The sequence below is a fragment of the Chlorocebus sabaeus genome, chromosome 22 (genome assembly GCF_047675955.1).
Source record: "Chlorocebus sabaeus isolate Y175 chromosome 22, mChlSab1.0.hap1, whole genome shotgun sequence".
NCBI classification, from domain to species: domain Eukaryota; kingdom Metazoa; phylum Chordata; class Mammalia; order Primates; family Cercopithecidae; genus Chlorocebus; species Chlorocebus sabaeus.
The window spans coordinates 41,156,253-41,183,364 of NC_132925.1; the positions used below are offsets into that span (position 1 = coordinate 41,156,253).

The 27,112-nt window shown below is 43.6% G+C and overlaps 1 protein-coding gene across 13 annotated transcripts in view; it reads right to left on the reverse strand.

Moving 5' to 3' along the window:
• The window catches only part of POLQ (DNA polymerase theta), a 137,399-nt gene extending 131,863 nt beyond the window's left edge, over positions 1-5,536 (reverse strand). For 8 of the 13 annotated variants that reach the window (XR_012090537.1, XR_012090538.1, XM_038003384.2 and 5 more), the window contains exons 1-3: positions 5,240-5,523; positions 4,247-4,426; positions 498-628 (exon numbers count right to left, since the gene is read on the reverse strand). Coding sequence is in view for 9 of the 13 variants with exons in the window: in XM_038003384.2 (XP_037859312.2) it covers positions 498-628; positions 4,247-4,426; positions 5,240-5,420 (492 nt within the window). In the remaining 4 variants the exon portion in view is untranslated. Of the gene's footprint in view, positions 1-497; positions 629-4,246; positions 4,427-5,239 lie in introns of those variants that run through there. The other 5 variants (XM_038003385.2, XM_073009756.1, XM_038003383.2 and 2 more) reach the window with 5 other exon arrangements.
• Between the last annotated feature and the right edge of the window lie 21,576 nt (positions 5,537-27,112).

Sequence of the window (27,112 nt, forward strand, 5' to 3'; positions counted from 1 at the left end):
AATTTCCTTCTGTAATTTTTTTTAATTTTTTTCATTTTTTTTTTTTTGAGACAGAGTCTCACTCTATTGCCCAGGCTGGAGTGCAATAGCGTGATCTCGGCTTACTGTAACTTCTGCCTCCCAGGTTCAAGCAATTCTCTCACCTCAGCCTCCCGAGTAGCCGGGATTACAGGTGTGCGCCACCACGCCCAGCTAATTTTTGTATTTTTAGTAGAGAGGGGGTTTCACCATGTTGGCCAGGCTGGTCTCGATCTCCTGACCTCAGGTGACCTGCTCACCTCAGTCTCCCAAAGTGCTGGGATTACAGGCGTGAACCACCACACCTAGCCCCCTGCTGCAAATTTTTAATGCTTTCAGCAGTCACCTCTTAAAGCTACATGGGATGCAATAAAGAAACTTTGTTTTCCACTTACTTTCATAATTCTATTTCAAATGAATGAAACCAAGGCTGCCAATAATGAGCCTTTCACTATTTCTAACTTAGTAAAAAACATTACCTGGAGGTAGTATTTCTTCTCTTTAGCCACAGAAACAAAGGGAAGAATAAACAAAGCTTTCTTCCGCATTTCCAAAACCCGCTTCAAAATAAGTAATTCTGCCACAAGAGTCTTCCCAGCACTTGTAGGAGCTAAAACATGATTATTCCACAATATTATAAGAAAAAAGTAATATTTGGTACAATTCATTAATAAATGTTTTAAGCCATGTGTAGTACTACAGAGCCTAAGGCTAACGGATCACTAAGGGCCCAATAGCACTTAAAATCTTTACACACTGAAATGCCCTTTACTTTAAACCAGATGTCTTAATAGCCTCAACTAAAAACAGTGTAAACAAATCTTTATATCAGCAATATATGATGAATATATTGAGTACCTAGTTTATACCTAAAGATCCTTTCCTTTAAGTACCAAATGGGTAAAAGGCTTGCTTTGAGGAAGTAGATGAACAACTTTATTATGATAGGAGCTATGATCAAAGTTGAGAAAAAGGGCTGGGCGTGGTGGCTCACGCCTGTAAACCTAGCACTTTAGGAGGCCGAGGCTGGGGGATCACTTGAGGTCACGAGTTTGAAACCATCCTAGACAACATGGTAAAACCCCGTCTCTATTACTATAAAAATAAAAAATAATAATAGCCAGGCGTGGTGGCAGACACCTGTTATCCCAGTTACTCCAGAGGTTGAGGCACAAGAATCGCTTCATCCTGGGAGGCAGAGGTTGCAGTGAGCCAAGATCACCCCACTGCACTCCAGCCTGGGTGACAGTGAGAGATTTCGTCTCAAAAAGAAAAGAAAAGTGGAAGGAAAGGAGTTGCAAGGAATCTTATGGAAAGAAAACAGAATTTATGAGAAGGTAAGGAAGAAAGACAGGGATAGCTGGGGTGGTGGCTGACACCTGCAATCCCAACACTTTGGGAGGCCGAGATGGGCAAGGTGGTATGCGTCTGTAATCCCAGCATCTCAGGAGGCTGAGGACTGAGAATCACTTAAATCCAGGAAGCAGAGGCTGCAGTCACACCATTGCACTCCAGCATGGGTGACACAGCGAGACTGCGTTCCAAAAAAAAAAAAGGAAGGGAGAGGAAAGGAAGGCCATGCCTAAGAAACAGCATATAGTACAAAGGGCCTACAAGAAATCCTGGCATGTTCAGATGACATAGTAGGTAATTTACTAAGCATGGAGTATAAAGTACCCCAGGGGTATAAAAGAAGAGATATGAAAGTGCCACAAGAAGAGTTTATAATCCCACTATTTAAGGAGTTTAAACCTTGTCCTAAAAGCAATGCAGTGTGACTGATGAGTTTTATGAAAAGGAGTGACAAGATCATATTTGCACTTTATAAAGATCTCTTTGGACTGGGCACAGTGAATCATGCCTGTAATCTCAAAACAGGGAGGATCACTTGAGCCCAGGAGTTCAAGACCAGTCTGGGCAACACAGTGCCACCCCCATCTCTACAAAAAATTTAAACAAAAAATTTTTTTAAAAAGACCACTTTGGGGCTGGGTGTGGTGACGGGCGCCTGCAATTCCAGCTGCTCGGGAGGCTGAGGCAGGAGAATCGTTTAAACCCGGGAGGCAGAGGTTGCAGTGAGCTGATATTGTGCCATTGCACTCCAGCCTGGGCAACAAGAGCGAAACTCCATCAAAAAAAAAAAAAAAAAAAAGACTTCTTTGGCTGCAGGAGCAGGGCAAGATCAGAGGAAAAGAATGAACTAGTTTCAAAGCTACAGCATAATCTAGAAGAAAGATGATAATGAGCTGTACTAGGTAATGGACCTAAAAACAGAAAGGAGGAGTCAGAAGCAAGAGATATATGAGGTAACAGACACCAGGACTTGGTGATTAATTGCATAAGCTGGTGACCAGAGTTCTGAATGATACCCAAGTTTCAGTTTCAAGCAATTGAAATGGTCAAGCCATTATGCCACTGCCACTGACTGCGACCTCTTAGCATTTACAAGTATTTTATTTTGTATTTTTTTGTAATGCCCTTTCACAATACAAGTACTTTCTATGTGCCAAAACTGCTCTGAGTTCTTATATATTAAATAATTTAATCAACCCTAAGTACTACCAATGCACACATACTCACAAACACATATATATTCTCTCACTCTTCCTAAGTAATCTGTGAGGCTATATAGCCAGTAAGTGATAGCTTTCAAATCCAACCAGTCTAATTCCACTGCCTGAACTTTTTTTTTTTTTTTTTTTTTTTGAGACGGAGTCTCGCTGTGTGGCCCAGGCTGGAGTGCAGTGGCCCGATCTCGGCTCACTGCAAGCTCCACCTCCCGGGTTCACGCCATTCTCCCGCCTCAGCCTCCAAGTAGCTGGGACTACAGGTGCCCGCCACCACGCCCGGCTAGTTTTTTGTATTTTTAGTAGAGACGGGGTTAGCCAGGATGGTCTCGATCTCCTGATCTTGTGATCCACCCACCTCGGCCTCCCAAAGTGCTGGGATTACAGGCTTGAGCCACCGCGCCCGGCCCAACTGCCTGAACTTATATCTGCTGATAATTATTTAATTCTTCCTTACAGCCATAATGAAAAAATCTGTGTGACTCGAAATTTCGGAGAAAACTGACACAAAGGAATTGCATCTTACCAAATGATTAGATTTAAAGTCAGTGTAGAAAGCATGGGTTAAAAATTGTGTATGTCATAGTTGCCCTTGAAAACCCATATAGGGCCAGGCGTGGTGGCTCATGCCTGTAATCCCAGGACTTTGGGAAGCTGACTTTGGATCACCTGAGGTCAGGGGTTCGAGACCAGCCTGACCAAGATAGTGAAACCCCATCTCAACTAAAAATACAAAAATTAGCTGGGCATGGTGGCAGGCATCTGTAATCCCAGCTACTCAGGAGGCTGAGGCAGGAGAATCACTTGAACCTGGGAGGCAGAGGTTGCAGTGAGCTGAGATCACGCTATTGCACTCCAGTCTGGGCAACAGAGCAAGACTCCATCTCAAAAAAAAAAAAAAAGAAAACCCATAAAAATTGTATATAAAGTATATTACATATTATTTGTATATACAACCCTGTACAAACAGGTCAATTTATAGCTGGGCACAGTGACTCACACCTATAATCCCAGCATTTGGGAGGCTAAGGTGGGCAGATCACTTGAGGTCAGAAGTTCAAGACTAGCCTGGCCAACATGGTGAAATCCCATCTCTACTAAAAATACAAAAAAGTAGCCAGGCCTGGTGGCACATGCCTGTAATCCCAGCTACTTGGGAGGCTGACGCAGAAGAATCGCTTGAACCTGGGAGGTGGAAGTTGCAGTGAGCCCAGATAGCGCCACTGCACTCCAGCCTGGAGCGAGACTCCATCAAAAAACAAAAAAAACAAAACAAACAAAAAAAAGAAAACCTCAATTAACAAACATATAATGATAATACTCATACCCTGAAAAGCAACCAGGATCAAATGGGGGAAGGGCAGATTTACATCTCCCATTGTACACTCACTGGGATATTATGTTTGTTGAGAATGATGGCAGACTGAATTGCCCACTCTTTTAAACTGTCATTTTTCTTACTTCCCCCGTCCCCAAACAATAAAACTTTTGTAACTTAAATATAAATAAATAAAATTCCACTTTTCGCACAGATTTTAAGATTTTCTCTAGTTATAAAGCACTGCCTCATTCACCTTTTAAAAGAATCACAACTACCTCAATAGAGTATTGTTTACATTCATATCTTAAAAATAGTAATTAATTTACATAAATTTCGATACCTGAATAAACTAAATTCTTTCCTTCCAGGACTTGTCCTAGCAAAAGGCACTCTGCCTGCCATTCGAACATCTTTTTTACACCAAAACTGTGGTATTTTTCCAGAACTGCTTTAGGAAGTCCCCAGTTTGCCAATAGTAGCTTGTCTATTTGGTAGTCAGGAACTGTAGGCTTGCATTCTCCTTTCAGGAAAAAGGAAAAATTAAAAATTTAATTTACTTCTAATATATGAGTTTTACAATTAGCCCTTCACCGTGTGTTGGAATTCCTACATGTTGAAATGAAGCTCTTTAAAGCACATCCTGACTTCAAGAATCTTATGAGAAATTGACCATGTATAGAAAAGTAATAAATTGTTGTTTACTGCATATAATAAAAACAATTCCTTAAAAGCCTCAAACAAACAAAAAAAGCGTGTAATACACAGTAGATAAAGGGTGTTGGAATTACGGGTGGAGTTGGGGGAAGAGGGCAATATGGAAGCACTACAAAGCTAAGTTAGGTGAGTTTCTATTTATAGTAAATTTTAGTTCCATGACGACTGCACAACTAACGATTTTTAAAAACTGGGTCAACATCCACGAGACACCCAACTAATCTCATTACGAATCCCTTCTAGCCTTCCTCTGGACGCCCAACAGCCTGTGCCATACTCTAGGCCCAACAATCCTGTCTTAAGGGTCTGTAAGGAGTACTGGGTACTGTGAGGAAGGAGGCCCCGAACAGGTGATGGGATTTGGCTAACTAGGAAGTTGTTTCTGTAAAGGTCGAAAGACCCAGAAGCCACGTGAATATTAATACCAGGCGATCACTGAAAACACGCGTATGTCTGAACAGAAAGTGACCTGCCACACCAGGCCCGAGTCACAGAGAAGGGAAGTAGAAGCCCAGTGGGATATGCAGTGAAGCAAGTCCCGTGGGGTGAGGACACCTCCCGACCCATGGCCCGGCGGAGCTGCCTCCGTTGCCCGCGGCCTCCCGGGTTCCTGGAGCACCTGCAGCTGCGGCCGACTGACGGCTGCGGTCCTTCAGGCAGCGACCCAGGCCCGGCGGCGGACTCAGCACGGACCCGGAGAGGAGCTGGGAGCTGGCACTGCGGTCACCGCCACTTCCCGAGAACGAATCTGAGCCTGATTCTGAACGCCGCCGTTTCCCACTCCGACGCAGAAGATTCATGGCAAATCCTTCTCGGCCGATCAGGGCAAGCCACAGTTCCAGCGTCCTCCCTCTCGGGAGAACCCTGGCCAGGCAAGAGGTGCAGTCATCTTCCCGCCGGTCTTCAAACTCAAGCCTCCCGGCCCGCCCCGGAACCATAGAGTTCTCCGTGGCGTAACTAACCCGAAAGCCATAGAATCGTGGGGAAGGAGCGGCTTCTCGCTGGTGTCTAAGACTTCCGGCTTCCAGCCTCCGTGGCTGGTGAGAGGTAGATTAAATAGGAAGAATACAGAATCTACAGTTATAACCATACTGACCTAAAAACCTTCCTTCTCTTTTTGTCCATTTCCAGTTTGAATAGGAAGGCCATGCTAACTTCATAAAATGGGCTGCCCATAATAGGTAGATCAGGGAAGTAGCTCTTCTTAACGTATTGGTATTTTGTAAAGAATTATTTCAGATTGAGAAGCATTAATGCAAGATAGCCTAGGGTTTCTAATGGAGCATAATTTCCCCCTTTCACCTAGTGTATGATGGTAGGGTAGGGCTATTTCTGAACACAATTTCCATTTTAGCCAGCATGCATTATGAGGAATATGTAACGAGGAACTGGGAATTGCTGGCTGACAGACCCCTGAGACACTGTATGAACGCCGCGAGGAAAGGGCTCTGAATATACCCGAGGGATCGTTATGAGCCAAGAGCTTAGTAATGCATCTGTATTGTCCCTTTTGTAAAGGTAGAAGCGAACGAGTTCTGAACGTAAAACAGTGAATATTCATTACCTAGTTGCACAATTCATTTCACCAAGAAAACCTAGTAGGTCCCAAGCCTGACCTGAAGAGGCTGTGCAATTCTAGAGCACTAAAAATCTCAAAAGGTCCAGTCCAATTAAAAAAAAAAAAAAAAAAAAAAAAAAAAAAACTCGAATACAATCTGGAAAATAACATTCGAACCATCAATTCTTTCCTTGAAAACCTATTTTAAGTGATTTAAATGACAATATTCTAAAGTTCCACGAGATGGCGACATTACTCCGTGAATGAGACATTTTTCCTTTACCTTTTATGCAATCAACAACTATTTATTGAGTATCTACTGTAAGCTAGCCACTGGGTAAACGGCAGTGAAATGGCATAAAATGGTTCCTGCTCTCGAAGAGAAAGAGTCTAGAGAACAAGGCAGACATTAAACAAGTCAGTCAATGAAGTGTGCGGTATGCTTGGGCAGAAATGAATAGAGTACTATTAAAGAAATAAAAGAGATCCGGCCGGGCATGGTGGCTCACGCCTGTAATCCCAGCACTTGGGGAGGCCGAGACGAGTGCATCACCTGAGGTCAGGAGTTCTAGACCAGCCTGGCCAACATGGTGAAACCCCGTCTCTACAAAAATACAAAAATTATCCGGGCATGATGGCGGGTGCCTGTAGTACCAGCTACTCTGGAGGCTGAGGCGGGAGAATTGCTTGAACCCAGGAGGCAGAGGTTGTAGTGAGCCGAGATCACACCACTGCACTCCAACCTGGGCCACAGAGGAAGACTCCGTCTCAAAAAAAAAAAAAAAAAAAAAAAAAAAAGAGATCCCTGGATTGTAGTTAAGAAAGAACTTTCTCAGATGCAGTGTAACTTAAGGGTTCACAGTGCAACTCTGGGGGCAGTCAGTCTAGGTTTGAAGACTTAGTAACTGTGAGATCTTGGGCAACTTGCTTAACCCTTTTTTTTTTTTTTTTTTTTTTTTTGAGACGGAGTGTCCCACTCCGTCGCCCAGGCTGGAGTGCAGTGGCTTGATTGATCTCTGCTGACTGCAACCTCTGCCTCCCAGGTTCAAGCGTTTCTCTTGCCTCAGCTTCCCAAGTAGCTGGGACTACAGGCCCACACCCGACTAATTTTTGTATTTTTAGTAGAGACAGGGTTTCACCATATTGGTCAGACTGATCTCGAATTCCTGACCTCAAATGACCCGTCCACCTCCACCTCCCAAAGTGCTGGGATTACAGCGTAAGTCTTTTGTGCTTCCATGTCCTCATCTATATGATAGAGGTAATAATTGTAACAACTTATTTGGTTATTTTGAGGACTGAATAAGTCAATATGTGTAAAGTGCTTAGAATAGTGCCGGCACGTAATAAATACTATTCAGAGAAAATATTTAGATGTTCTAATATAGCTCCCAATTTAAATTCAGCATTTTGTTGGGAAAAGACTAAGCTAGAAAAATCTCTTACAAAGCTATTCTATTTTTATTATTAGGTGAACTATGATCAAATGAGAAAATAATTAGAAAGGAATTGAAAGGAATGTTTTATGTCATCCTACCAAAAGCCTGGAGAATATTTTAAAATATATAATTTATTTTAAATTTAATTTAAATGTTCAACATTTCTAATTTTTTCAGAAAAACTCTGAAAATGGAGAAGAGGCTATTTCTCAAAAATATTAAAGAAAGATATTTATGCTAACAGTCATCATAATAAATAATATTAAAATACCAGAAGCATTTTCCATCTGTATTGTGTCTAAGCTTGTGTTCCTTGGAATTTTGTCTGTGATAATTCTTCAAGGAGGCTGGACACGGTGGCTCACACCTGTAATCCCAGCACTTTGGGAGGCCGAGGCAGGCGAATCATCTGAGGTCAGGAGTTCGAGACCAGCCGGGCCAACATAGTGAAACCCCGTCTCTACTAAAAATACAAAACTTAGCCAGGCCTTGTGTTGCACCTGTGGTCCCACCTACTTGGGAGGCTAAGGCAGGAGAATGGCTTGAATCCAGGAGGTGGAGGTTACAGTGAACCAGGATCACACCACTGCACTCCAGCCTGGGTGATAGAGCAAGACTCAGTCTCCAAAAAAAAAAAAAAAAAAAAAAAAAAACTTCAAGGTCTGAGTAAACCCCTCCAAATAAAATTTACACATACTTCTGCCAGTTACCTGGGAGACATACCAATTGTGGATCACTGTAAATTTAATCTTTGGCTTTTTTTTTTTTTTTTAATATAGAAGTAGCAGAATTTTGTTAGATACCCAGAGTCAGGTTTGTGCAGGCTTGCATCCTTATTGTCTCAATCTGCAGGACAGATATTTCTCTGCTTTATTTACTGAGAGTGCTGCTTTTCTTGGGTTTTGGCTTTCTGCAGAATTTTTTTTTTTTTTTTTTTTTTTTTTGAGACAGTCTCACTCTGTTGCCCAGGCTGGAGTGCAGTGGTGTGATCTCAGGTCACTGCAATCTCCACCTCCCAGGTTCAAGTGATTCTCGTGCCTCAGCCTCCCAAGTAGCTGGGATTACAGGTGGGCACTACCACGCCCAGCTCATTTTTGTACTTTTTGGTAGAGATGGGGTTTCACCATGTTGGCCAGGCTGGTCTCGAACTCCTGACCTCAAGTGATCCACCGGTCTTGGCCTCCCAAAGTGCTGGGATTACAGGCATGAGCCACCACACCTGGCCTAGACAAAGAATTTTCTATCTTACCTCCCACCCTGCTAGGAACAACAGATTCCTATCCCTCAAAGCCCATAATTCATGCTCTCGACTCCAGGGGGAACAGCAGGTATTACTATGGAAAACTTTGGGTCTAGTGCTTTTCTTAATCCTCTAGAATATGTTTGACATTTCTGTCCTACAAAGGATTCCCTGATTTTAATCAGCTTAGTTATGAATTTTTAAAGTTTTAAAAATATAATATTTAGAATTTTAAGGAAGATGTGCCATACTCAAAGTGGTTTCTTTTTCAGTTTAATATTGCTAAAAATAGAAGAAAAAAAACTCCTCAAATAACAATAATTGATGTACATTCAAAAACATCATCTGATTTTTTTATAAGTTTACATAAATCATCAAGAGTGATTTGCCATGGAAATTTCAGAAGTTATATGGAAAAATAAAATTTTACCCAAACTAGGCCAGGCACGGTGGCTGACACCTGTAAACCTAACACTTTGGGAGGCCAAGGTGGGAGGATCACTTGAGCTCAGGAGTTTGAGCCCAGCCTGCACAACATAGTGAAGCCCTATTTATACAAAAAATTTAAAAACTAGCCAGGAGTGGTGGCATGTGCCTGTAGCCCCAGCTACTAGGGAGGTTGAGGAGAGAGAATAGCTTGCACCCAGGAGGTTAAGGCTGCAGTGAGTTGTGATGGCACCACTGCAATCCCCCGAGTGGCCCTGTTTAAAAAATAATAAATTACTCAAACTACATTTGTGAATTTACTAAAACAGAATTATCTACCCAAACTGAAAACTCTTTTTCTCATGTGAGTGGAAGTGATTTACAAAAGGGCAAAAAAGAAAGAGCTGGAAAATAAACAACGAACGTGGAATAACAGTAGTACTAATTAGGTCTAAGGTACTCAGAACAAAGGAGATGCTAATTAAGGGGATTTTGTGTTTGAAATCCAGTGACTCTCAACTAAAACAAGTCCAGTGGTACACATTAGAATCCCCTGAGAAGCTTTTAAAATATTATAATATCCCTGGAGAGTCTGAGTTAATTGAGCTGGGATGGAATACAGGCACTGACATGTCTTAAAAGGTACCCAGGTATTCTGACATGCTGGAATTGAAAACCACCAGTGCAGCCGGGTGCGGTGGCTCACGCCTGTAATCCCAGCACTTTGGGAGGCCAAGGCAGGCAGATCTTCTGAGGTTGGGGGTTCGAGATCAGCCTGACCAACATGGAGAAACCTCGTCTTTACTGAAAAAAAAAAAGAAAAAGAAAGAAAAGAAAAGAAAGGCCGGGCACAGTGGCTCATGCCTATAATCCCAGCACTTTGGGAGGCTGAGGCGGGTGGATCACGAGGTCAGGAGATCAAGACCATCCTGGCTAGCACAATGAAACCCGTCTCTACTAAAAATACAAAAAAAATTAGCCAGGCATGGTGGCACGCGCCTGTAATCCCAGCAACTTGGGAGGCTGAGGCAGGAGAATCGCTTGAACCCGGGAGGTGGAGGATGTAGTGAGCCGAGATTTTGCCATTGTATTCCAGCCTGGGTAACAAGAGTGAAACTTCATATAAAAAAAAAAAAAGAAAAGAAAAAAGAAAAAAAGAAAAGTAGATTAATAATATAAACTATATAGTCAGGCATGGTGGCTCATGCCTGTAATCCCAGCACTTTGGGAGGCCAAGGTGGGTGGATCACAAGATCAGGAGTTCAAGACCAGCCTGGCCAAGATGGTAAAACCCTGTCTCTACTAAAAATACAAAAAAAAAGTAGCCGGGTGCAGTGGTAGGTGCCTGTAATCCCAGCTACTCAGTAGGCAGAGGCAGGAGAATCACTTGAATCCAGGAGGTGGAGGTTGCGGTGAGCCAAGATCGCGCCACTGCACTCCAGCCTGGCCAACAGAGCAAGACTCCATCTCAAAAAAAAAGAAAAAATAAATAAAGAGTTAGAAGATGAGGGGAAAGTGGAAGCTAAGTGAATTAGCAATTAATTTCAAAAAGCAAAATTGTTCATATTGATATTTAAGTGAAAAAAGTGGCTTGTAAAATTTAATAGGAAGCATGATACAAATATTTTGGAAAAATATAAACACATAGACACACTCAGTAGAAATAAGTACATTATGCCAGGCACAGTGGCTCATGCCTGTAATACCAGCACTTCAGGAGGCCAAGGCGGGCAGATCACCTGAGGTCAGGAGTTTGAGATTAGCTTGGCTAACATTGTGAAGCCGCTATCTACTAAAAATACAGAATTAGCTGGGTGTAGTGGAGCATGCCTGTAGTCCCAGCTACTTGGGAGGTTGAGGCAGGAGAATCGCTTGAACCCGGGAGGTGGAGGATGTAGTGAGCTGAGATTTTGCCGTTGTACTCCAGCCTGGGCGACAAGAGTGAAACTTCATCCAAATTTAAAAAAAAAAAAAAGAAAGAAAAAAAGAAAAGTAGATTAAAAATGTAAGCTATATAGCTGGGCGTGGTGGTTCATGCCTATAATCCCAGCACTTTGGGAGACAGAGATGGGCAGAACATCTGAGGTCAGGAGTTCAAGACCAACCTGGCCAACATAGCAAAATAGCAAAATTTCTACTACTAAAAATACAAAAATTAGCCAGGTATGGTGGCACACACCTGTAATCCCAGCCACTTGGAAGACTGAGGGCAGGAGAATCGCTTTAACCAGGGAGGTGGAGGTTGCAATGAGCCTAGATAGCACCACTGCACTCCAGCCTGGGTGACAGAGCAAGACTCCATCTGAAAAAAATTTAAAAAATAAAAATAAAAATAAAATAAAATACTGCTTGTATCGGGTCATTCTTGCATTGCTATAAAGAAATACTTGGCCAGGCGTGGTGCCTCATGTCTATAATCCCAGCACTTTGGGAGGCCAAGTCAGGTGGATCACTTAAGGTCAGGAGTTTGAGACTAGCCTGGCCAACATGGTGAAACCCCATCTCTACCAAAAAATACAAAAACGAGCCCGGCGTGGTGGCATGTGCCTGTGGTCTCAGCTACTTGAGAACTGAGACAGGAGAATCACTTGAAGCCAGGAGGCAGAGGTTGCAGTGAGCTGAGATCGCACCACTGCACTCCAGCCTGGCCAATAGAGCAAGACTCAATCTTTAAAAAAAAAAAAAAAAAAAAAAAAACAGGGCCGGATGCAGTCGCTCACGCCTGTAATCCCAGCACTTTGGGAGGCCGAGGTGGGTGGATTACTAGAGGTCAGGAGTTCCAGACCAGCCTGACCAACATGGCGAAACCCCATCTCTACTAAAAATACAAAAATTAGCTGGGCATGGTGGCGCATGCTTGTAATCACAGCTACTTGGGAGACTGAGGCAAGAGAATCTCTTGAACCCGGGGGCGGAGGTTGCAGTGAGCAGAGATCATGCCACTTCACTCCAGCCTGGGAGAAAGAGTGAATGAAACTCCATGAAAGAGAGAGAGAAAAGGAAGGAAGGAAGGAAGGAAGGAAGGAAGGAAGGAAGGAAGGAAGGGAGGGAGGGAGGGAGGGAGGGAGGGAGGGAGGGAGGGAGGGAGGGAGGGAGGGAGGGAGGGAGGGAAAGGAGGAGGGAGGGAGGGAAAGGAGGAGGGAGGGAGGGAGGGAAGGAAAGGAGGAGGGAGGCAGGGAGGGAAGGAAAGGGGGAGGGAGGGAGGGAAGGAAAGGAGGAGGGAGGGAGGGAGGGAAGGAAAGGAGGAGGGAGGCAGGGAGGGAAGGAAGGGAGGAGGGAGGGAGGGAGGAAGGGAGGAGGGAGGGAGGGAGGGAAGGAGAGACCTGAGACTGGATAATTTATAAAAGAAGGAAGTTTAATTGGCTCAGGGTTCTGCAGGCTTTACAAGAAGCATAGTGCTAGCATCTACTCAATTTCTAGGGAGGCCTCAGAAAGCCTATAATCATAATGGAAGGCAAAGGGGAAGCAAGCACCTCACATGGAGAAAGGTGCAAGCAAGAAGGAGAGTGCAGGGGTGGGGGTTGGGGTGCCACACACATTTAAATGACCAGGTGTTGTATAAACTCAGAGTCTGAGAGCTCACTTATCACCAAGAGGATGGCCCAAGCCATTCATGAAGGATCGGCCCCCATGATCCAAACCTTCCACCAGACCCCACCTCCAACACTGGGGATTACAGTTCAACATGAGGTTTGGGTGGGAACAAATATCCAAACTGTATCACTGCTCAAATATATTGTCTCTGTCTCTCCTTCCAGATTTCCAGTTAGAAATACATTAACCTTTCCCACTCTATTCTCCCCATTTCTTAATTTCTTTCTTTCTTTCTTTTTTTTTTTTTTTTTTTTTTTTTTTTTTGAGACAGAGTCCTGCTCTGTTGCCCAGGCTAGAGTGCAGTGGTGTGATCTTGGCTCAGTGCAACCTCTGACTCCTGGGTTCAAGCAATTATCTTGCCTCAGCCTCCCTAGTAGCTGGGATTACAGGTACCCACCACCACACCCGGCTAATTTTTTTGTATTTTTTAGTAGAGATGGGGTTTCACCATGTTGGCCAGGCTGGTCTTGAACTCCTGACCGCAGGTGATTTGCCCATCTAGGCCTCCCAAAGTACTGGGATTACAGGTGTGAGCCACTTGCCTGGTCCCATTTCTTAATTTCTTCCTCCTTGGGAAAGGATATTCCCAGCAGCTGGGATCTTGGCATTTCCTCTTCCCATAGACTATCTTGTATCCTCTAAGAAAAATTTTCAGGAAACTGTTTGGACTTGAGGGGTTTTACTCACTTAGTTATGGAAGATCAGCTTTAAACATTGATTTTAGAGTTTTCCTGAAATATTTTGTCACAATCAAAATTGTTGTTGATCAAGGCCTACCCATTTCTTTCATAAATGAGAAAGAAAAAAAGAAAAAGATTACATTAATTCATGCAATTATTCCACAGGTATTCTGATTTAAAAGTTATCTTCTCAGTGAGGCCTTCCTTGACCACCCTTTCTAAATATCCCTCATTGGCTCAGCTCTGTTTTCTCTTCCTCTGCTTTATAGTCTTCATAACACTTTTAAGTCTCTGTAACGTATTATTTACTTTTTTATTTATTTACTTTTTTATTTTTATTTTTTGAGACAGAATCTTGCTCTGTCACCCAGGCTAGAGTGCAGTAGCACGATCTCTGCTAACTGCAACCTCCCCTTCCCAGGTTCAAGCAATTCTTCCACCTCAGCCTCCCAAAGTAGCTGGGATTACAGGCGCGCACCACCATGCCCAGCTAATTTTTGTGTTTTTAGTAGACACCTTTTTTTCACCACGTTGGCCTAGCTGGTCTTGAACTCCTGGCCTCAAGCAATCAGCCTGCCTGGGCCTCCCAAAGTGCTGGGATTACAGGCATGAGCCACCAGGCCAGGCCATTTGCATTTATTTACATTTTTATAGACTTCCTCACCAGAAAGTAAGTTCCATGAAGGCAGGAACTTTGCCTTCTATGTCTTATCTCTAGCACTTAGTACAATGTATGACACATAGCAGACACTCACAGATATTTGTGGAGTGAGTGAGTGACCACTATGTCAGACACATTGCTGGGCTCTGGGATACAGTGATGAATGAATGATACACAGTCTCCCCTTTTGTGAATCTCAATTTCAAACCATCTGACTACCTTTTCTAAAGTTTTTCGCTTTTGTTCTCTAACTTGGAAAAAGAGAGGTTTAGTCTGAGGAAGGCTTTACTGACTGTGCTATGTTCCCTGAGATATAAATATTAACCACTCATATTAGAGACAAGAATTGTGAGCATTTGAGAATGATTCCTAAACTTTGAATCTCCTGGAGTTTGATATTTGTACCCTGATTTCCTTAGTCTGATTTGTCCTTTTTCTTCCTCCTGGAATGAGAGAAGGAAGAGCTATAAAAACCTTGAAGAAGACTTTTTTTTTTTTTTTAAGATACGGCCTCATTGTGTTGTCCAGGCTGGACTGCAGTGGCTTTTCACAGGCACAATCAGGACACTGTAGCCTACCATGCCCAGGTTCCAGCAACCTTCCTGCCTCATCCTCCCAAGTGGCTGGACTACAGGCCTGCACCACCACATCCTTGAGAGAGGCTTTTACCAATGAAGGAAGAATGAGACAAAGGTCAAGAATTGAATTATATTTCCAGTGGCTCACACCTGTAAGCCTAGAACCTTGGGAGGCTGAGGTGGGTAGATCACTTGAACCCAGGAGTTTCAGACCAGCCTGAGCAACATGGCAAAACCCCATCTCTACTAAAAATACAAAAATTAGCCAGGCGTGGTGATCCACACCTGTGATCCCAGCTACTCAGGAGGCTGAGGTGGGAGGATTCCTTGAGCCCAGGAGGTGGAGTTTGCAGTGAGCTGAGATCACGCTACTGCACTCCACTCCAGCCTGGGTGACAGTGTTACCAGAGGGTCCTTGTTCTTAGAGCTCCCAAAATGGTGGCAGGCTGCTTCCAAGGTGGCGGCAAGCCTCTTGTTCTCTGACCTGGGGTTCTTGGCCTCACGGATTCCAAGGAATGGAATCGTGGGCCATGCAGTGAGTGTTATAGCTCTATTCAGCTAGATTAGGACGAACCCTGGGCACTTAGCCCAAGCAGGAACAATGGCAAGCCTCTAGCCTGATTGGGAGCAGCAATGGGCGCAGAAGTGCAGCAGACACCCTGCTGGATCCGGAGGGTTGGAAGTCAGCGGCGCGTCTGTGACGGCAGCAAACAGCAGTGGTGGATGGCGAGTGAAAGCTCAGCTCCAGTCGTAACAATCACGGACCAGAAGAGTGTGCAGTTGCAAGATTTAATAGAGTGAAAACAGAGCTCCCATAAAATGGGAGGGGACCCAAAGGGGGTTGCCACTCTGGGCTTACATGCCTGGGGTTTATATCCCAACCATCGTCCCTCCCCCTGTGCTCTCAGGCTATATATGATTTGACTATGTCTTTACTTCCTGCTTTAGCCTAATTTGTATTTTAGTGAGCCCTCTTTACTATCTGATTGGTCGGGTGTGAGCTGAGTTGCAAGCCCTGTGTTTAAAGGTGGATGCAGTCACCTTCTCGCTAGGCTTAGGGATTCTTAGCCTAGGAAATCCAGCTATTCCTGTCTCTCAACAGAGCAAGACTCAATCTAAAAAAAAAAAAAAAAAAAAAAAGGAGCTAGGCATATTGATACACACTCATACTCCCAGCTACTCAGGAGGCTGAGGCTGGAGGATTGCTTGGGCTTAGGAGGTTGAGGCTGCAGTGAGCTATGATCGTGCCACTGCACTGCAGCCTGGGCAACAGAGTGAGACCCTGTCTCCAAAAATTAAAATAAAGATTTCAGTCATGTGCTTTCTTTTTCTGTCTAATCTTGTCTTCATCTTTGTCAACTCTGCCTCTGTTTCTTTTCCAGATGTTTTTAAAAATTTCTTTCTCTGTCTGCCTCTGTCTTCAAGAGTTTCAATTTCTTTCTTTCCCTCAGTCACTGCTCCGGCTGTTTCACTGTCTCTCCCTCCTCCTATATTCTCCTTCTCTGCCTCTGACTTTGTTTTTCTATCTCTGAATCTTATTGAATTTTTTCCTTCTTTCACACTTCTAATTTTTGTGATTCATCTCTATATATAGAGTGGGGGTTGTGAGCAAAGTCTTTGGAGTCAGAAAAGTCTTGAATTAGAACCCGGCTCTGCCACCTCCTGAGTATAACCTTGGGCACACTGTGCTATCCATATAAGCCCCACTTTTTTTTCTTACTGATAAGAACATAATCTGGCCGGGTGCGGTGGCTTACACCTGTAATCTCAGCATTTTGGGAGGCTGAGGTGGGTGGATCACGAGGTCAGGAGTTCGAGGCCAGACTGGCCAACATGGTGAAACGCCATCTCTACTAAAGAGGCAAAAAATTAGACAGGCATAATGGTGGCACGTGCCTGTAGTCCCAGCTACTCAGGAGGCTGAGGCAGGAGAATCGCTTGAACCTGGGAGGCGGAAGTTGCAGTGAGCCAAGATAGCACCACTGCCTGGGCAACAGGTCTAGACTCCATCTCAAATATATATATAAAATAATCTATTTCAGAAGTTTGCCATGAGAGTTAAATAAAATGTGTAAATGGGGACCTGGCACACCATAAGTGAATAAGTTCACACTATCGCCCAAGCAATCAATCACTAAACAAACAAGAGCTGTTGTTAATTATTTTATGTCTGCCTCCCTCCAAGACTTATTGTCTTCCTGGGGTACAGAATGCTAATGACTAGGGAGTCTAAAAGTATGGGGAAAAAAACCCCACTTTGGTCTTCTCTTACCCTAACTCTCAATATAAGACCATCTCACCTGGGGTCACCAAAATGTATGTGGGGATTTCTCCCCAGCAGCAACCAATTCTGCAGCAGATTCTCCAATGGGGACCAGTTTAGTGTCCTCTAATTGAGTTCAATTCTGACACTACCTACCTGGAAATAACATCTGATCCGGCAGGTCAAGAGCTCAGTCCCACAAGGCTGTCCCCACTTCAGATGCCTGTTGCCAGCACAGGTTATGGTCTGTGCTCTGACCAACTGGCTATAAATCTGGGTTCCCACAACCCCGTCTTTGGGTATAATTAATATGCTTGAGTGGCTCACAGAACTCAAAGAAACATGTTTTTGTTTTGTTTTTGAGACAGGGTTCATTCTGTTGCCTAGTCTGGAGTGGAGTGGTACAATCCTAGCTCACTGCAGCCTTGACCTTCTGGGCTCAAGGGATCCTCCCACCTCAGCTCCTGAGTACCTGGGACTGCAGGCATGTGCCACCTTGCCCAGCTAATTTTTTTTATTTTTTGTAGAGACAGAGTCTCACTATGTTGTCCAGACTGGGCTCAAACCCCTGGCCTCAAGTGATCCTCCCACCTCGGCCTGTCAAAATGTTGGGATTACAGGCATGCGCCACTGCACCTGATAAACACTTTACTTATATTTACTGGTTTATTAATAAAGGATATAATAAAAGATACTGAAGCGCCAGATGAAGGGATACCTACGGCAAGGTTTGTGGGAAGGGATGCAGAGCTTCCATGCCTGCTCTGGGCTCACCACCCTTCAGGAACTTCATTATGTTCAGCTATCCTGACGCTCTTCTAAACCCTGTCCTCTTGGGTTATTATGGAGGTTTCACTGTGTAAGTGTGATTGACTGGATTATTGGCCATTAGTGACAATCTTAACCTTTCGCCTTCTATCCTCTCCTTGAAGACTGGAGGGTGGGGCTGAAAGCCCCAATCCTCTAAGCATGCCTTGGTCTTTCTGATGACCAGCCCCACACTGAAGTTACCTAGGGGCTGTCAGCTACCAGTCATCGTGTTGACATACAAAACACACGCTTATCACTCTGGAAATTCTGACTTTCCAGAGCTCTGTGCCAGGAAATATGCATGTGCATATATATCTTATTGTAAATCACAATATCACAGATGATGTAATGTTCTGATTGCTCCAGTGATGTTAATCGCTTTAATCTTGTTAAAGTAATCAGAACCAAAATGGTGTCATTTATGTTAAAAACAAAAGCAAAAATCCTGATGAAAAGAGCTGGGGAAGGCCATGAATAGAAGGTCTTCATGCTCATATGCATGATAACAAAAACTATCACAAAAGACTGCAAAAAATACAACCTGCACACAGGCCATCACAATCTTACACAACAAAACACTTCTGCAAGGACATTTGCCTAGCAATTGCCTGTCCAACCTCGGACTAGCATCACCCTTGTTATTGACTTTTGTAGCTGGGGATAATTGTTTCAAAATAATTATGTAATTCTCTTCATTTTTTCCTTTAAACATCTTTGCCTTCCTCTACCTCCCTGAATATGCCCATAATTTATTATGGCATGCGTATTCCCTTTGCAATGCTCTATTCCCAGATTTGTATCTTTTCCTTTTAGAGAGCCTCTTTCCATTTGTTACTTAGGTTGACAACCTCAGAATAACCCCAAAAGGTTAGGTAACATGCCCAAGGTTGGCCGGGCACGGTGGCTCACGCCTGTAATCCCAGCACTTTGGGAGGCCAAGGTCAGGAGACTGAGACCATCCTGGCTAAAACGGTGAAACCCTGTCTCTACTAAAAATGCAAAAAATTAGCCGGGGGTGGTGGTGGGCGCCTGTAGTCCCAGCTACTCGGGAGGCTGAGGCAGGAGAATGGTGTGAACCCGGGAGGCAAGATCGCACCACTGCACTCCAGCCTGGGCGACACAGCGAGACTCCGTCTCAAAAAAAAAAAAACATGCCCAAGGCCACACATCTAGTAAATAAATGCCTAGATGCATATATTCTGGCTCCAGGGCCCATTCTCACTATTTTCTACATTTTCTCACTCTCCTTATCCTTCCATTTCTGTCCTTCTCCTCACCTTGCAGATACTTTTGACTTCTGGGGGAACTGCCAAAGTTTTATTTACATCTTTGCTTTCTTTTAGCTCTTCACATTTGAACAAGGGCACTGGCAGTCAGGAGTTAGGGAGGAGTCTTAGGCCCTGCCAAGCTCAGAGGAGGGCAAGCTGGAGAAGAGGCACCCTGGGGATAAGGAAGAATGAGTCAATCAGACTTTCAGAAACAGGACCAGCTGCTGGAATAAGGGTCTTGTCCCAAGGGCACCAGTCTTTTAGGATGAATAAATGGATTTACTGGAATGAAGACACAATATCCCCAACATAATCTATGCCACATAGCTGCACAGGATCTTCCCTCAGGGTGTGGGTGGAGATCAAGAGTAGGCCCCTAAGGCTCCTTCCAGACAATTTCTCTCCCTTTCAACACAAGCCATGCGCTTCTACTTCTGCTGACAGTTCTCTCCTGGATCATTTCTGAAGCTGGGAATCTTCGCTGTCATCTGGGATGCTCTCACCTAGGACATTCTCTCCCCTTCCTGCTACAAGGCACTCCTGCAGTCCTACCTCTTCACAGACTGGCTTCTACCTGCAAGAAAGGGATCTGCATTTCTCACCAGTTAGGAAAACAGAAGGGCAGAGAAAAGGAAGGAGGAGCTGCCTGAGGGCAAAGCTGGGTTTGTCCCTACCCTAGGTCCACTCAAGGTAAAGCTCAGCACATAAACAGGCTGACTGAAAATGGGGAAGAGATGAAGAAAGAGTTCAGCAAATCTGATTTATTTTAAATTTTCATTTTTTCCTCATTAAAAAAATAATAATTAAATAGAGACAGGGTCTGGCTATCTTGCACAGGCTAGTCTCAAATTCCTGGGCTCAAGTGATTCTCCTGCCTTGGACTCTCAAAGTGTTGGGATTAGAGGCATGAACCACTGCATACAGCCTTTTTCTCATTCTTATAAAAAAACATGAAAATAATGAATTATGCGACTGTTCAAGGGAATCCCAATCCCTTAAGAACCCCTATTAATAGTTTGCTTCCTTCTCTCTTTAATTTTGTTTTTCTTTATTGGCCTTTTTGCTTCAGTATATTTTCTTTGAGATGGAGTCTTGCTCTCTTACCCAGGCTGGAGTGCAGTGGCTCAATCTCAGCTTACTGCAACCTCTGCCTCCCAGCCTCAAACAATCCTCCTGCCTCAGCCTCCTGAGTAGCTGAGATTACAGGCAGGCACCCCTGCGCCCGGCTAATTTTTATATTTTTAGTAGAGATGGAGTTTTGACATATTGGCCAGCCTTGTCTGGAACTCTTGACCTCAAATGATTCACCCGCCTCGGCCTCCCAAAGTGCTGGGATTACAGGCATGAGCCACTGTGCCTGGCTGAGAAATTGAGTTTTGAAAGAGATTTAGAGAGAGGAAGGATAAAAGAGGAGAAATGGAGGAGAAAGGGAGGGAAGGAGGGAGGAGACGGATAGGAGTGCAACAGACTGACAGGAATAAGAGAATTTGGTAGGTATAGATAATTAAGAGACATTTAAAAAGTTGGTTGATGGGCTGGGCTCAGTGGTTCACACCTATGGTTCCAACAACTCCGGAGTCTGGGGTGGGAGGGTCATTTGAGTCTGGGAGGTCAAGGCTGCAGTGAATTATGATCATGCCCCTGCACTCCAGCTTAGTCAACAGAGCAAGATCCTGTCTCAAAAATGCATAAATAAATGAAAGTTGGCTGGGCGTGATGGTTCATGCCTATAATCCCAGCACTTTGGGTGGTTGAGGTAGAAGGATCATCTCTCTCTTTTCTTTTTTGAGATGGAGTCTCAGTCTGTTGCCCAGGCTGGAATGCAGTGGCCAGATCTTGGCTCACTGCAACCTCTGCCTCCCTGGTTCAAGCAATTCTCCCACCTCTGCCTCCCAAGTAGTAGTAGCTGAGACTACAGATGTGCACCACTGGGCCTGGCTAATTTTCATATTTTTAGTGGACATGGGGTTTTGTCATGTTGGCAGGCTAGTCTTAAACTCCCAGCCTCAGGTGATCCACCCGCCTCAGTTTCCCAAAGTACTGGGATTACAGGCATGAGCCACCATGCCCAGCCTGGGAGGATCTCTTGAAGCCAAGCCTAAGCAACATAGGGAAGTCTCTACAAAATAATAATAACAATAATGATAATAATAGGTGTGGTGGCATGCACCTGTAGTCCCAGTTACTCAAGAGGCTTACTTGAGCACTGGAGTTTGAGGCTGCAGTGAGCTATAATTGTGCCAGCAGTGTCTTCAGGGCAGACCCTATCTCTAAAGAAAAAAAAGAGTAAGATACTGCTGAAAAGAATAAGATAGAGATTTTGAGAGAGATATTGAGTTAAATTGTGAGGTTTCTCTGTAGCTACTGTGTTAGCTCTTTCTGCAACATCTGTCAATTGTTGCCCCATTTCCTGGATCGATCCTTTAATGAGTAAATCTTTTTTTTTTTTTTTTTTTTGAGATGGAGTCTTGCTCTGTCTCCAGGCTGGAGTGCAGTAATGCAATCTCGGCTCATTGCAATCTCTTCCTCCCGGGTTGAAGAGATTCCCCTGCCTCAGTCTCCCAAGTAGCTGGGACTGCAGGCGTGCACCACCACACCTGGCTAATTTTTTATATTTTAGTAGAGACCGGGTTTCACCATGTTGGCCAGGATGGTGTTGATTTCCTGACCTCATGATCTGCCCGCCTCGGCCTCCTAAAGTGCTGGGAATTACAGGCGTGGCATCTTTTTAATGCCAAAAGATTTAGGCATTGTTGGGCGCGGTGGCTCACACCTGTAATCCCAGCACTTTGGGAGGCTGAGGCAGGCAGACCACCTGAGGTCAGGAGTTCAAGGCTAGCCTGGTCAACATGGTGAAACCCCATCTCTACTAAAAATACAAAAATTAGCCAGGCATGGTGGCAGGCGCCTGTAGTCCCAGCTACTAGGGAGGCTGAGGCAGAAGGATCACTTGAACCCAGGAGGTGAAGGTTGCAGTAAGCCTAGATCACACCATTGCACTTCAGCCTGGGCAACAAGAGTGAATCTTCTTTCTTTTTTAGGATACAGACCAACAACTTTCATGTTTTGTTTCTAGATCTGATACATTAGTCTAAGACTTGTGCCCTCTGGGCCAGCTGACAGAGCAGCAGGAAGGATCAAGGGTCAGAGACTCCTCCCTGGTCCAGAGAAGTATAGGCTAGCAAGCTGATAGTACTACCAAAGTGGGAAGCAAGAGACAACTGTGTTATAGTCATAATTGAGACCCCTTCCACCCTGCTTAGTCCCAGAATAGTGCTTGTTACCAGTAGGTGCTCAATAAATAGTCATCAGTGAATGAATACATTTAAAAAACAAATAAACATGAATAAGTAAGACTTCAGTCATTTTGAGGGAGATGGTGGCAGCACTGGGTGGGCACAGTACTACAGAAAAAACAAAATTAAACATCAAGAAAAAGCATCAGCCACAGTGATAAAAGATACATATCAGACTCTGGCATTATGGCTAATCAAGCTGCAGCTCTGAAAGTTCAGGAGAGGCTGGGCACAGTGGTTCATGCCTGTAATTCCAGCGCTTTGGGAGGCCAAGACAGGAGGATCACTTGAGGTCTGGAGTTTGAGACCAGCCTGACCAACATGCTGAAACCCTGACTCTACTAAAAATACTAAAATTAGCTGGGTGTGGTGGTGGGTGCCTGTATGACCCCCAGCTATTTGGGAGGCTGAGACAGGAGAATCACTCAAAAAAAAGGAGATGACCGTATTTGAGAAATATGAAGAATAGAATGAGAAGGTCATATAAATCCAATAGAAATTCCAGGAGAACCCATTAGCAAGAATGGAAGAAAAACAATATGGCTTAGAAATGTTCATAATTAGAGAAATTCAAGAGTATTTAGATTGAAGACATACAATGAGACATAAACAAGATAAATAAAAACAAATCTTACTTAGACACTTTCAGCTAAAAATATAGACTCTGTACAAAGCACACATCTTTTAAAAACAACTAGAGGCCGGGCACAGTGGCTCATGCCTATAATCTCAGCACTTTAGGAGGCCACAGCGGGCGGATCACGAGATCAGTAGTTTGAGACCAGACTGGCCAATGTGGTAAAACCCTGTCTCTACAAAACAATACAAAAATACACACATACATATATATACACACATACACACACACACACATACACACACATATAGCTGGGGCGAGGTGGCTTGCACCTATAATCTGAGCTATTCGGGAGGCTGAGACAGGAGAATTGCTTGAACCTGGGAGGCAGAGGTTACAGTGAGCAGAGATCATGCCACTGCACTCCAGCCTGGGTGACAGAGCAAGACTCCATCTTAGAAAAATAAAATAAAAGCAACTAGAGAGTAGAGAACAATTACCTGCAAGGGAATAAAAGTTTGGATGTTAGCAGACTTCTCAAATAAATGGCTTCTGTACTCACCTAACCTATTTTGCAAGAATGATAACATAATAAAGACATTTTTAGACAAAGAAAGTTTGAAAATGTTTACAATTAGAAGAACTATTGTTGATTCTACATCAGAAAAAATAAAGCTGTGCCCAAAAGAAAGAGGATGAAAGAAGCAATGATGATCAAAGCACTTGATAAACATGTGGTCAAATCTAAATAAATATTTATGACAAAAATAATAATGACCGCTTTCAGGAACATAAAAGCAAATTTAGGCTGGACATAGTGATTCATGCCTGTAATCCCAGCATTTTGGGGAGCCAAGGCAGGAGGATCACTTGGGCCCAGGAGTTCTAGACCAGCCTGGGCAACCTGGTAACACCCCGTCTCTACAAAAATACTGTTTTAAAAAATTAACTGAGGTGGTGGTCCTTACCTGTAGTCCCAGCTACTGGGGAGGCTGCAGTGAGAAAATCGTTCTAGCCGAGGAGGTCAAGGCTGCAGAGTCATGATGGCACCACTGCAGTCCAGCTTGGGTGACAGAGTGAACACCATCTCTAAACAAAGTATAAATAAAAATAATGTAACTTTAAATCTTGCATATAACTTACATACCATTTGAGAGGGGGAGAAAATAAAATGCAACCATTCTAACAGAAGGCTGGAAAAGTTAAAAACACACAAGGATTGTACGAAATTAGGTAGAAATAAGTAGTGATCACCCCATTATCCATGCAGATACATTCCAGGATCCTCAGTTTCTTCCTATACAACCACATTGTGTAGGCCAGGTAGTTTATACAGCATGGATACACTGGATGAAGGGATGATTCTCATCCTGGGAGGAGCAGTACAGCCAATTTAAAATTTTTGCATTAAAAAAAAAAAGGGCTAGGCATGGTGGCTCACTCCTGTAATCCCAGCACTCTGGGAGGCCAAGGCGGGTGGATCACTTGAGGTCAGAAGTTCAAGACAGCCTTATCAACATGGTGAAACCCCATCTCTACTGAAAAAATACAAAATTAGCTGGTGTGGTTGCACACGCCTCTAATCCTACCTACTTGGGAGGCTGAGGCAAGAGAACCGCTTGAATCCAGGAGGTGGATATTGCAGTGAGCTGATATCATGCCATTGCATTCCAGCCTGGGCAACAAGAGTGAAACTCCGTCTCAAAAAAAAAAAAAAAAAAAAAAAAGAAAAGAAACCTTACACATTTTTTATTTATGGAAGTTTCCATTTAATATTTTTGGATGACAGTTGACTAAAACCACAAAAAGCAAAACTGTGGATAAAGTGGGATTACTGTGTTCTTATCCTATCAAATATAAATGGATTATTCCATATGAAAATTTTCAGATTGGATCACTATTTTAAAGACACACTTCTAAAACTTTATTTTCATTTTTTTGAGGTAGGGTCTTGCTCTCTTGCTCTGTTGCCCAGACTGGAGTAGATTGGTGCAATTAGGGCTCACTGCAGCCTCAACCTCCCAGGCCCAAGTGATCCTTCCACCTCAGCCTCCCAAGTACCTCAGACCACAGGCGAGTGTTACCACACCTAGAGGAATTTTACACCTAAAACTTTGAACAACGCAAGCGTAAAAGTAAAAATGTGGTTGCATCAGAAAGCACAGGAGCCACCTTGAAGGGTAGTCAAAGGTAGGAAGTTTGAGTATAAAAAAAGAATAATGACTATTTTCAGCAATAGTTATACTATGCTCTAAGCATACTTTCATTGAATGAACAAATGAATGAATGAAGGGTGGGACATCAGGGTGTGTCTGGGTGGTGCAGGGGCAGGAGGAGGTCTGATTGTATAAAAACTGCATTTAAATACAGGGTCTTCTGCATGAGGACACACTAAGGAAACTGCATTTGCAGAGAGAGACACACCATGCAGGACTGAAAATGGTTAGTCTAAGGGGATTCATGACAGGTAAGCATGGGGAGGCGAGGAGGGTAGCCAGAATGTGGGGCTTTAAGTGCTCAAAGAGGATTTGAAAAATGGAAGAAGCAATATTAAAGGGTACAAACCACTCAGCCCATTCACATTAGAGGGACATGATATAGAGGGTTGCAAGTAGGGGACAGAAGAAACCTCAGAAAGACTGACTGTTCACCTCATGAAAATCAGGGAGTGAATGTGAGACTCCTTACTTACTGGGTGTGGTTGTCTGTTCTGCAGGGCTCCCAAGCTTTCCCCACCTGTGTTAGCCAGACCTTTGGAAATCCTTAATTAGAATGTAAACTCCATCATAGCAACTATTTTTGTGTACTTCATTCATTGCAGAATCCACAGACTTATGTAAGTGCCCATTTGTAGGTAGTAGGCAATAAAAATTTGCTGAGTAAATGTGGTTCTGCTAGTGGCAATTCTGCGTTATGATCTCCATAGCCTTGATGAGGGAAAGCACTGTAGACCAGTTGAATTGTTTGCTTCTTTGTTTCTTTAATATGCTAGTTTAAGCTGCAGACTCTCAATGCCCATCCCAGGAAAGAGGGCCAGGGTTTATAGACTGTGTGTACAAGAGTCAGTAAGACCTGATTCATACCCAGCTATGCTTCTCCTCTACCAGGCCGAACTTTTAGATCTCATGTCTCTTCATCTTTAAGAGGTTGATAATAATTGTCCATTACCCCGTGTGTTTGCCGAGGATCACATGAATCATGTATATGAAGCACTTGAATGTCTGACAGTATCCTAATGCTGCTACTGAATGTTACTGCATCATTTCTTCACTCTTAGGATTGTACTGAAGAACAGATGCTTAGTTAAGTTTAATTTCTTTTCAATTAAATGCCAAGCCTTAGGCCATCCCTTGTTATTGCTGTTCAAACTTTTTGGTCTCAGAACCTCTTTATATTCTTAAAACTTGTTGAGGACTCCAAAGAACTTTTGTTTCTATATGATATACTTAGACATTTACCATATTCAAAGTTAAAACTGAAAGATTAAAATATATTTATTCATTCATTTCAAAATAAAATGATAAATGCATTACATGTTAACTATATTTTCCACACACATACAAATTGTGAGACCAATGGCATTGTTTTACATTTTAGTACTTTAGGGCTTAATGGAAGATGACAGAATTCTCTTCTGCTTTTGCAGTCCCTTTTCTGATGCATTACTTTGAAGTGTAAGAAGAAAATCTGACCTTATACAGATATGATGCTAGGAAAAGGAGTATTCTTATAGCCTTTGAAATAATTGTGGATATTCTTTGAAACTACAACACAAACTCAACAAGTAGCAGTTTCTTAAAGATTAGTTGCCATGTGAAATTTGTTTTCTTTTTTTGAGGCAGAGTCTCACTCCATCGCCCAGGCTGGAGTGCAGTGGCATGATCTCAGATCACTGCAACCTCTGCCTCCCAGGTTCAAGCAATTCTTCTGCCTCAGCCTCCCTAGTAGCTGGGACTACAGGTGCCCGCCACCACACCTGGCTAATTTTCATATTCTTAGTAGAGACGGGGTTTTACCATGTTGGTCAGGCTGGTCTCAAACTCCTGACCTCAAGTAATTCACCCTCCTCGGCTTTCCAAAGTGCTGGGATTACAGGCATGAA